This window comes from Triturus cristatus, chromosome 2_1, assembly GCF_964204655.1.
Source record: "Triturus cristatus chromosome 2_1, aTriCri1.1, whole genome shotgun sequence".
Lineage (NCBI taxonomy): Eukaryota > Metazoa > Chordata > Amphibia > Caudata > Salamandridae > Triturus > Triturus cristatus.
The window spans coordinates 446,528,370-446,540,469 of record NC_140581.1 but is presented as its reverse complement, the minus strand read 5'-3'; the positions used below and the strand labels follow the sequence as shown (position 1 = coordinate 446,540,469).

The window sequence follows — 12,100 nt, the reverse complement described above, 5'->3', positions numbered from 1 at the left end:
GGTGAGGAGAGACGTGTGGAGGGTGAGGAGAGACGTGTGGAGGGTGAGGAGAGACGTGTGGAGGGTGAGGAGAGACGTGTGGAGGGTGAGGAGAGACACGTGTGGAGGGTGAGGAGAGACACGTGTGGAGGGTGAGGAGAGACGTGTGGAGGGTGAGGAAAGACGTGTGGAGGGTGAGGAGAGACACGTGGAGGGTGAGGAGAGACACGTGGAGGGTGAGGAGAGACACGTGTGGAGGGTGAGGAGAAACACGTGTGGAGGGTGAGGAGAAACACGTGTGGAGGGTGAGGAGAAACACGTGTGGAGGGTGAGGAGAGACGCGTGGAGGGTGAGGAGAGACACGTGGAGGGTGAGGAGGTGGAGGGTGAGGAGAGACCGAGGTGGAGGGTGAGGAGAGACCGAGGTGGAGGGTGAGGAGAGACCGAGGTGGAGGGTGAGGAGAGACCGAGGTGGAGGGTGAGGAGAGACCGAGGTGGAACATGTCGTGACCTTTTAAGTAACTTTTTATAGGTTTGTGTTAGGAACAATATTTGGGGGTTAAAATATGAAGTTCACGCAGCAGATGGATTATGTGGCAAGAGCGGAAAATCCATAATTACTTGAAAAAAAGCCTTGGCCGCAGAATTGCATAATGCCAGTGGCCCTGACTTGGGGTAAAATTGCAGCACCATATTTACCGAGAGTTGCTCGCTAATGATGACATCATTCATGTTCACCCAGACAAAACGCTATTTCTGCAGCGTGGTGCCAAGGCAATCTAAACCTGAGGGGCACCCTCCCGTGCATATTTATATGCGCAGGCAAGGTCCTATGGTTATATCCAATGGTATGTTATTTTTTCACAGGCATTAGTTGTAATAACTCGTGCAGATTTCTTTTTGCCTATTGTTTGACTCTGCTTTCAACTAGTGCAGGCATTCCATACAAAGCTAGGTCATTCCACTTAAGTCGATCTAGCCTCGTGTGGAATCTTAGGGCGTTTGCAGAGTTTACGCAACTTTACATCCACTTTGCATATATTAACAGGTGCTTGGTTCCAGGTGAGCTGAAGCAGTTTTGTGGAGTGTTTGTGTCGACTTTTCAACACCACACAAAACTTTTTTTCTGCAAAAGTTGATTGACACCGCCATTTGCACCACTTTGCACCCGTGCAAAGGGACCGAGCCTGGAGTAACGCAGAACTACTCACAGAGTAAGATGTGGGACTCACACTACAGGAAGGTAAACAGCGGAAGGTGACCTCTTTTACTAATATGCAGTGTGATTTCAGAGCCCCTCCCCGCCCCCTTCCAAAAATGTTTCCTCCATGAAAGTGTGTTGGGGCTGGAGACAGGGAACTGGGAACTGGGGCGACATTTAGGGGGAGCTGCGATCTGCGTCTGTCCCAGGTAAAGAATGCAGGCCCTGGTTTCTAATTATAAGATGTGTCATTCCTGTGAATAAAAAAATGCTCGTTTATTAGGCAGGGCCAGGTGTTCACTTGCTTGTCTTATCAAGACCGCATTTGCATTTTATTACCTGCTCTTTTCTCACATGAAGTCACAACCCAGCGACATTCCCGGCATAGCTCTCGTGGCGACACCACCCTCAGGGCGTGAGCCATTCCCCAAGACCCCGTAATTTCCCTTTTAAATGGCTCCTCGAAATCGGCGCATTTTTCCAACCAGGCCCTTGTTTCGTTAAACTTGGTAAGAAAACATTAATGGTGAGGAAAGCTCTGTGGGTTGGTGCGTCTGCTGCTGAAATTGGAACCGGATTTTCGTTCATTTGACGGACGATCAGGTTGAGTAAATACAGCATATGTTGCTTATAGTGCTACGAAGCAACAACACTGCGCCGACAAGTGCAACTGAACAGTGGATATTTTCATAAACTCCTGGATTAGGAGGAAATAATGACCAGACCCAATAGTGCAAGATAAAACGAAGCAAAAGTGATAAGTGCCCGCCAAAATAAATGATGTTTACAGGACTTATACGCACTTTAAAGATGCTGCTTTGTTTTGTCTACATTATGGTACATGTTGCAGCCAAACACTGCAATACTATAAAATATCTTTTAAAATTATATATCGAATCACCGCGTTTAATTGTCTTCCGGAAATAAACAATCTGCTTTTAGAACCTCTCTGAGCTCCGTTGCAGGGCCCGCTCAATGCAGCAGGCGCTATGCAAAAAAAGGCATCGTTATTCTTGAACAAAAGAAGCTATCCGCAGTCATAGGAGCAAAAAATGATTTATGCTATTTTGATTTTTTTAGGAATGGGTGGGTCAAAAACTAGAGGAGAAAGAGAGATGGGAGGAGACAGGATATAAGAGGCGGGGAGAGGGAGGTGAAATCGAGGGAAGTGGTCAGTGAAGGGAAAAATGGATTTAGAATGAGAAAAAAAGAAAAAAAATTCTGCGGATGCCCATTCACACTATGCTAAACTGCACTAACTAGCTAAATTTGACAAATAATATAATTTTGCAGTTAAAAGTTCAGATCCCCGCCGCCTAAACTGATTACTGGCAAGGAGTCCATCCTGACACCTCAGCAGCTAAACTCCAGCAGTATGTTGAAAGGCATACATTTCCTGATTCTGGGTGTGAGTGGGTGTCCTGTTGATGTTTGTGTTATTTACATTCTGGCACCTGTAGTCCTGTTTTATCCTATTATAAATTCTGGGATAGGAATAAGACTAAAATTCCTCACCCGATCAAAAACTTACATAGGTAATTGAGATACTTGGTGGTTCTTTGAATGGCCAATACCAAATGCCATGCCAAAGTCAAGCCTATTGCCTTTGTAAAAGATTTTGGTGGCCTGGTAATTGATGTAATGTGTATCGCATCCTATAAAATTTAACCCCACTGAGCCAGGATTTATTAGGCGCCACAAAATACAACCCAATTATGAGCTCGTGGGGAATTTTTTGTTACAGTTTGATTTGAAACTTGGAGCGCTTTACACGAGCACCACTTACATTCTAAAAGGACACGTTGATGTTTGGTCGGCACGGGTAGATTAAGTGATTTGCCCAGAATCACAGGATGTTGTTGAGTCGACGCCGAGACTCGAAGTGGCTTCACACCTCCAATGTCGGCAGCTCCGGTCTTTACGCCACACCATGTCGCCTTATCTAGATTTTGGTGCATGTTTAAATAATGTGCATTCCCTCCATGATAAATATTGGCAGGCTTGACCCACCGATATTTATCTCAAAACTCGTAATTGCGATTTGTTCCGTAAGAAACACCGCAGAACGAAGGACCCAGGGGAAACCTTCTGGTCTGATGTGATGATGCTGTTGAAATGTTGTGTTTTGCAACAGGAAGTAACTTTAGAGAATTGCAAGCTTTCAGATCCTGTAGTCGGGTTTATGGTAATCAGCGCGTGAAGTTTATTTCAGAGTAGAAAGATAATTAGCCAAACGATGTTTTGTGATTTTAGTTATTTGAAAAGCAGAATAGCTTTTGGAAAAGACAATCGGGAGTCTTCAGATTTCTCGGGCAAGGAGAAAATAAGAAATATAATGTGATCAGTAATTTTAAATGAGACAGGAGCCTTTTAAACAAACGAAAAAAAAGGAAGGGCGAGGTCAACTGGAGAGCTTTTGAAGGCATACTACTAATTTTTTGTTGCAAATGCCTCTTCTGGTTGTTTGAAAGAGCGAAGAAGACTGGCTGGGTTTGGAGAGTTTGAAAAACAAGAGAGAGAGACACATCGGATGGCCACTTTCGCTTTCGCTGGTCTGTTCCAGGAAAAGGCGACCAGGAGCCACGTTTCGGTTTGAAGAGGGATACCCGTTTTTTTTACACTGCTGCACTGGACGTGTACATAAATGTATTCTGGGCCCTGAACCGTAGGTACACGAATGGCGGGGAGAGTCCAAACTTGCCCGGAACGATATGCGGCTCCCTTCCGTTTCTCCCCCAATCCAAGCTGGAAGTCATGCGCACCATCAGCCAGGGCCCCAACGGCACCGTGTCCGAAGCCCGATATTCCGACTGGAGGATTCGGGTGGCGGTAAAACACATCCAGATTCTCCGCCCCGTACTGGAAACGTGAGTGTTTATATCGTGACCTCGCAGCATGCTGTTTACTGTGTAAGGTGCCCACCTGGCGCCATGCCACCAGGCAACAGTCGGGGCTTCCTTCCTTGTACAGATTGTTTGCAAGTGTGTGTAGTTAATGTGGCGCGGTTAAAATGAAAGACTCTTCATTTACCTACATTTAAATTTAAAGACAAGCGCGCACTGAAGCTGACGAAGAGGGAGTGGGAGGGGGAGTGGGGGCGGGCACGCAGGCTGTCAAATGGTGCTCTGAAAGTGATCGCGATCACATCACGGCGAAAGTGAAAGCAAACGAGTGCTTTCAGCCCTCCAAATGGTGCGCGCGCCCGGACGGCGCACATGCACTGTATTTGGAGGCCTGAAAAGCCACTGTTTGCACTTCCAAAACTCGCTTACTATAAGTCTCGCCAGAGCAGCACTAAAGCGCTGGCTTAGGCGAGACCTAAAAAGGCAGCAAGAGATTTACCAGCTCTATTGAGATACAGGAGTTTTCCATTCCATAGCATGGACCCAGAGATGTGCTCTCTTACTTACAACTGTGTTATAGGTACATTCATATGGCATGATTTTTAGCTTCTCAAGGATCAGTGGATTATTGGATACCCTAAATAGGTTTTCTTAGATGATATACATTTCTTTAAAAAGGGTCTCACAGGAGCGGGCGATCTCTTTATTCTTACAGGCCATATGTTTAATAATGAAGCCAGTACCAAGTTAATTACTGTTTTGTTATACGGTTCTTTAATAGTCAAATGTTTGATGATATCATGTTTAGGAAAACTCTTTATACAAACATTAGATCCTTATTAAATTTAGAACGTCTTTGCAGAATTAGACTTGAGGTCGGCCTCACTTCTTTAAGTGTTATTAACAATATTAACTTTGTGAATTATTTCTGTGACAGCATGCAGGTTGGAGGAAATGCCTTAAACAATTTAGGGCTTGATTTTGATGTCAGTCGGAAGCACTGTCGCGGTCTCGAGACAGACCGACCTCAAGTCGGCAGTCCGGACAAAGCAATCACAATGAAACAGTACATGGTGCAGTCGCATACTCCCATTTCTCTATGGGAGCTTGTACCATGGCCGTAAACTGGCTGACGCACAAGCTCCCATAGAGAAACAGGAGATTATGGTAATCCCTGCCACACGTTGCAGGGATTAACAGGTGCCCCCTCAGCCCCAACCGGAGGCCGCAGGGAGAAGGAGGCCCTGCTAGGGGCCCCTAAAGTCGCTTTACGGCAGGCTTTCCATTTCGGAAAGCCAGGCATGGAAAGCCTGTCGGACACCAAGACCTCTGGGCCAAGGCCAGCACTCTCCCCAGCAGCTCCGCCTCACTGCCGACCGCGCTAGTTCTGAGACCGTCTCCCGGGCAGGCGTTCGAGCCAGCAGCCCGTACTGCACCTCAGTTTTAGCTTTGGGTGCCTTCCGGTATTCCCCAGTGTTTCCGCGTTTTGCTTATTACTCACTGTTTTTCTCGCCTTTTGAGGACTACATTTCTGTGTATTTTTTCCACGCTGTATTGTCCGTAGTTGCTTTTTTCCCCTCTGTTCCTGCCGCTGTTGCGTCTGCGGCCCCGCCCCCCGACTCAGCCCGCTCCCACCTCCCTGCCTCTTCTTCCGTCCCCTACCCTACATATGGCGACCACAGCGCAGACGCGCTCAGCAGGCGCGCCACTGGCATGCCTTCGGCGCACCTAAGGCAAGCCAGTCTGCGCCCCGACCAGAGCCAGAAACCTTGGTGCTCTGGGACCCCACCGCAACGACTCAGCCACCCTCCATGCTCTCAATCCCGGAAGACACGCCGACTGCGTAGATCCTTGCCGACCATGACCCATGGGCAGTTTTCGTGCAAACCCTGCCGAGATCCTTCATTGACAAAGCTCCCGCAACCACAGAAGGGCCGCCGGATGCACGCCCCACCGAAACCCTGACTTGCATCCTTCTCAACGTGCACTCCTTGCACCGACACGCCATCGAAATCTGGGACCTGATCAACACCCTCTCGCCCGATGTCGCCTTCTTCACGGAAACCTGGACCAACGCCACCTCCGGCCCCGATGTCGCCACAGCCATCCCGGATGGCTACAAGATCCAGAGAAAGGACCGCCCGCACCGCCCAGGAGGAGGGCTCGCCATCGCACACAAGACCCCCCTCCGACTCTCCACATCCAGCGCGAGTGACCCCCATTCCAACACAGAACACCTCCATTTCTAAATCCAGACCAGCACCAGAACCACGCTACGCGGCACCCTCATCTACAGACCACGAGGACCTCGCACACACCCCGCAACTACCATCGCCGAGCTAGCCGCACCCCACGCCATCACCTCCATGGACTACATTCTACTCGGGGACCTGAACTTCCACCTCGACAACAACAACGACGACCCCATCACTCTCTTCGACAACCTCGCCAACCTAGGACTAAAGCAGCCCGTCAACACGCCCACCCACAGAGCCGGTCAAACCCTTGACCCCATCTTCGCGGGAGGATCAAACATCTGTTTCAGCCACACCACCCAGCTCATCTGGACGGACCACAACTGCGTCCATTTCACCCTGATAAGCCTACCATCACATCCTGGGACCCCGCGACTGTCGAACACATGACCGCAACCATGAAGAAACTCACTCAGGAGCCCCAACGGACCCCTGCCCACCGCACATCTTGCACAGGACCGTCGCTGCCATCGCACCCGAACTAGGACGGACGATCAACACCTCCCTCAGATCCAGCATCTGCCCAGACGACTGGAAACGGGCGGAGGTGAAACCCCTCCTCAAGCAACCAACGGCTGACCCAAAGTACCTGAAAAACTACCGGCCCATCTCTCTCTTTTCCCCTTTGCAGCCAAAGTCACCGATAGACTCGTGAACACCCAGCTGACGGCCTTCATCGAAGAGAACTTCATCCTAGACACCTCCAGTCTGGTTTCCGCAGCAACCACAGCACCGAGACCACCCTCCTCGCCGCCACTGACGACATCCGCATGCTACTAGACCAGAGACACACCGCGGCCCTCATCCTTCTAGACCTCTCCACAGCATTCGACACGGTCTCACATTGCACGCTCGCAGCCAGACTCCACGACGCTGGGATACAAGGAGCCGCCCTCGACTGGATCCAATTCTTCCTCTCCAGCAGAACCCAGAGGATCAGACTCCTTCCCTTCCTCTCTGAACCCACTGACATCAACTGCGGAGTACCCCAAGGATCATCGCTCAGCCCGACACTCTTCAACATCTACATGGCCCCCCTCGTTGCCATCGTCAGACAGCATGGGCTCAGCATAGTATCCTACGCCGACGACACCCAGCTCATCCTCTCACTCACGAAGACACCAGACTCTGCTTCCAGGAAGGAATGAAGAACGTGGCAGCCTGGATGAAAGACAGCTGCTTGAAGCTCAACTCAGAAAAGGCCGAGGTCCTCATCCTCGGACCCTGCACCTCCGCCTGGGACAACACCCGATGGCCCTTCGCCCTCGTGAACCTACCCACCCCGACAGACCACGCTCAGAACCTCGTCATCTTTGACTCTTCCCTCTCCATGAACCACCAGATCAACGCTGTTGCTTCCACCCGTTTCAACTGCCTTCGCATCCTCCGTAAGACCTTCAAATGGATCCCCCTCGACTACAGAAAGACCGTCACGCACGCACTCATAACCAGCAGACTGCACTACGGCAACGCGCTCTACGCCGGAATCAACAGAACTCTTCTACACAAACTCCAAACCATCCAGAACGCCGCAGCCAGACCCGTCCTCGGGACACCACGTCACGAGCACATGACCCAACACCTACGAGGCCTCCACTGGCTCCTCGTCGAGAAGAGGATCAACTTAAAACTCCTCACCCACACCTACAAATCCCTCAACAACATAGTACCCAAATACCTCAACAACAGAGTATCCTTCCACGTACCCAAGAGGAACCTCCGCTCCGCCGACCTTGCCCTGGCAGAGGTCCCCCGCATCCGCAGAAACAGAACCGGCAGGAGAGCCTTTTCCTGTATCGCAGCCAAGACCTGGAACGAGCTCCCTGTGAACATCAGATGATCCCCGACCCTGCACACGTCCAGGGAGGACCTCAAGACCTGGCTCTTCGACTGATCTGGAGCCGCTTCCCCCCAGCGCCTTGAGACCCTCACGGGTGAGGAGCGCGCTCTACAAATCCCTGATTGATTAACTGATTGATTGTAAACCCTCCGGCAGAAACACCGTCCATAGGGATTACGTGCCGGTCTCTGACTGGCCAACAGGCTCCACGAGCCGTCAGAATTTCACACGGAATGACTGGCCGATTCCACCTTCGACTGCCTACATTGTGCTTAGGCAGTTGGAAGTGAAACTGTAAATGTCTGTCGAAAAATTATGACCTTTCACCCTCTTCTACAGCCCATCACCGCGTTTTGTGTGATGTGATCACAACACCGGCGTGTAGTGATGCATCCTGACTCAAACAAATGCAGCACAGGGGGGTGCAGCTGTTGTCCCCTGGCCGGTAGGTTAAACTTTAACAACACTGCACGGTTGAAACGGCGTCCGCTGCTTCCTGGTGCTGTCACGTGAACGATCAAGTGACTCAGGCACGTGGGATTTGTTTCATCAATTCCAACAACAGGCTAAACCAACAGGCGCTAGTAGTAGTTATTTAACTTTCAACCTGGATCTGCGTACGTGACGCTACACAGTAGCACTTTTGAGCTGGTTTCTGCAGTGTGGCAGTTCTAGTACTAAGTGAGATCGTTTCTCAAAGTACCCGACACGGCGCTAAAAGTGAAACTCCCGCCTTAAGGCGCTCTTGCCTCTCTCACCTGGTATCGGCCGGTCAGGAGCTGGCTGCGGGACGGGGTGCAGATCGGCTGCACGTAGTAGCTGCCCAGCCGGACTCCCTGGGCGGAGAGCTTGTCCAGGTGAGGGGTCATTATCTCGGAGCCGTGGAACCCCACGTCGTTCCAGCCCAGGTCATCGGCCAGGATGAAGACGATGTGAGGAGGCTGCGGTCCCCGCGCTGCCTCCGTGAGCGGGCTGGAGGCGAGGACCTGCAGGAAGAGAAGGAAGCCGCGGGAGACACGTGGCAGGGGCAGCTGGGCGACCCGCTCGGGGCTCATCTTTACGAGGGGCAGGAGGGATGGATGACACCAGAGGAGACAGGGGCAGGAAGGCGCTAGACACCGTTGTGATGGATGACACCAGAGGAGGAAGTGCCTGCTGTCTGTGCACTGCTCCTGCAGCTGCAGAATTTAACCAGGAACTGCGAGGACCGTTCACAGCAGGGTCCGCCCCCTCCTCCGTGTATGTGATGTGGGAGCTGGCGCGCGAGCTCTGAAACTCCTGTGAGTGGGAACACCCTTAAGTAAAGGTGCGCAGGTCACAAGACCGGCTTGGCTCTCTGAACCACAGCACGGGGTCACGGGCTGAGCCAACAAAAACTGTCATGTCAACATAATTTATGTCATGCCGTGAACGTCTGTAATGCATTTTACCTCTGTGCTGATGTTGAAAGTGACTTAGGTCAAGCCGGACTTACCGGTTTCCGCAGGAGGCTGGAAGGGTTGTGGAGAGTCGGTTTTCTTAGTGGGGAGGGTGGGGCAGTTTTGAAAGCACTGCAAAGTTACTTGTATACCCAGCAGTCTTTTGGGCAACAATAAACGTGTCAAGGCAACTCTGGTGATTAATGTACCTGCTGGACAGAGAAGGTAGTTTTGTCTAGTGGCAGTTTTGACTCATCTAATGTAACACAGAGGGTTAATATACCTGCTGCAAGGAACGTGTACCATGCATATCAAAGAACAGTATGTTATGTGCATAGCTCAGTGGGTTACTGCTTTTGTAACAGAGATTCTTTTGTTACTGTGCAATTTATAAATTACAATCGTAATCTAGCACGGTGAGCTAATAACTGCCATCAAAAAGCTGCATGCAACCTTCATGGTACAGGTTAGAAAGTTATGTTTTTCCCCCAGTCTTTCATTTTCCCGACGTTGCTAAAACAGGTTTGTTTGGGTAGAAATCAACTCTTATTATTAAAGTCAACCCTTACTGCTGTGTTATGTTCTGAATCCTGAGTTTCTGCTTCTCTAGACCAAGCACTCTTAAAAATGCCTGCGAGTGTGGATGACTTGATTCCTACACCTTGTAGTCATTTTCAATACACAGATTTACACACATATGATTGATTGTCTCTGTACGTGTGTGTGTGTGAGTGTGAGATGTAAAGTGCTCTGACACCCTACATTGATTGATATGAGAGGTGCTATAAAACAAATGAAATACATGTGAGAGAGGGGCTAGGGAGAGATGAGAGGCACTTTTGGAGGGTGATAGTGCAGGAATCACTGAAGAGGACCAACAAAGTTTGTCATATCCTGGTGCACAGAAAGACCATCATTTCCAATGTTTTAACCTCTTCAATGCCCATGACGAGATAGTCTCGTCATGGAGCACGGTTGCGCTGTGCCCATGACGAGACTATCTCGTCATGGACCCCGCCCGCTAATGAAAGGCCCGGCACAGGAGGGGGAAAGGGCGGGGCACTGAAGGGGTTAAAAGCCAATACACCTGAATGTATAATGACAAATATGCTGTAGAATGCACCATATTTCCCAATTTTTTGGGGGGAGAGACTCCTTTCGTAGTGATCAGGTTTGCTGGCTGCAATTTCTATGTGCTGTACTGGGGCTGGTCTGACAACATTTCCCAGGGCTGCTTTGGGGTCCCAGGCCAGCCTTGACGGAGGTGCTCTGAATCTGGATGGGAAGCCAAGGGTGGACTGTTAAGCAAATATTAAAAAAAAGAAAATCACATCCAAGAGATATTTATTTGCAATGCTATAACCAAATGAAATACATCTTGCATGCTGAGATTTTCAATCCCATATACATTATGATACAAGCAGAACTACAAGTCCCTGAAGTAAAATTGCAGTTGGTTAAAAGGTAGTAGTAGTTGAAGCTCTGACTCGTTGAGCATTAGTCATTAAGTCACAAGAACCATGGGAAGTGTCCATGGTGGGGAACAAGAGGCTATATCTCCTCAAGGCTCGAGCTGGTCTCCGGATAGAACCTATTATACTCAGAAAAGCCACCCAAACATTTAGTAGTCTATTCCATGTTGTAATTAACTACTGGGCGCACACAAAAGTGTGATGGGATGTCGTCACACACCATCAGGTGTCATGCCTCACCATAGGACATCCCCACGCCAAGAACCCGGTTTGATGAAGAGAGGGCCTACTAGGGCCGGCTTTAGCGCTGGTGGCGCACTGTGAGACAATGTCTGTCGGCGCCCACCACAAGGACCACCTCTGCCAGGATTCCCTCACCACTGCCCTTTAACAGTGCCCCTCAAGTCTCCAGAACCACTGTCTCTCGGATTCATTTAGTTGTATTTCACCACTCATACCAGTGTAAGGTGTCAGAGCACTTTACATCACACACACATTGCACAGAGACAATCATAGGTGTGTAAATCATAGGAAATGTTACATCAGACAGGGCTACAAGGTGTAGTTTAGGAGTAACATGTCATCGATACTGGTAGGCAATATAGTTTAAGAGTCCTTATTCTGGAAAAGCACAAATTCAGAATTTAAAATGTAACACCATTGTTAGGGGTTCTCTTTAGTAACAAGAATTCTTTTCCACCCAAATGAACCCTTTGGCATGATTAGGAGAATGAAAGACTGTGCCAAAAACAAATAGCTCTAATATATACCTTGCAGTTTACACACAGCTGTTTGATGACAGTTAATAGCTTAATGTTCTTGTTAGAAATGGGATTTTTGGTTGGCTAGGGCTTGCGCCTAAGCCAGGCAGAAACCATCACTCTAGACAGGGCAAGAGAGTTACACGCTGAAGATAACCCCTGCTGACCCCCTTTGTAGCTTGGCACAAGCAGTCAGGCTTATCCCAGAGGCAATATGTAAAGTGTTTGCGAAACACACACACAGCAGCAACACACTAGGCACACCACAAAAGAAACTCCACACAAGAATATATATAAAGATAGCCTTTGTATTATCCAAAACACCTTAGATT

At 49.5% G+C, this 12,100-nt stretch overlaps 1 protein-coding gene across 1 annotated transcript in view; it reads right to left on the bottom strand.

The window, feature by feature from the left end:
• Window positions 1-9,388, bottom strand: part of ARSB (arylsulfatase B) — a 281,980-nt gene extending 272,592 nt beyond the window's left edge. Inside the window, exon 1 of the mRNA XM_085632256.1 lies at window positions 8,876-9,388. Coding sequence (XP_085488382.1) covers window positions 8,876-9,172 — 297 coding nt within the window. The 5' untranslated portion in view covers window positions 9,173-9,388. The remainder of the gene's footprint in view (window positions 1-8,875) is intronic.
• Window positions 9,389-12,100: the final 2,712 nt, after the last annotated feature.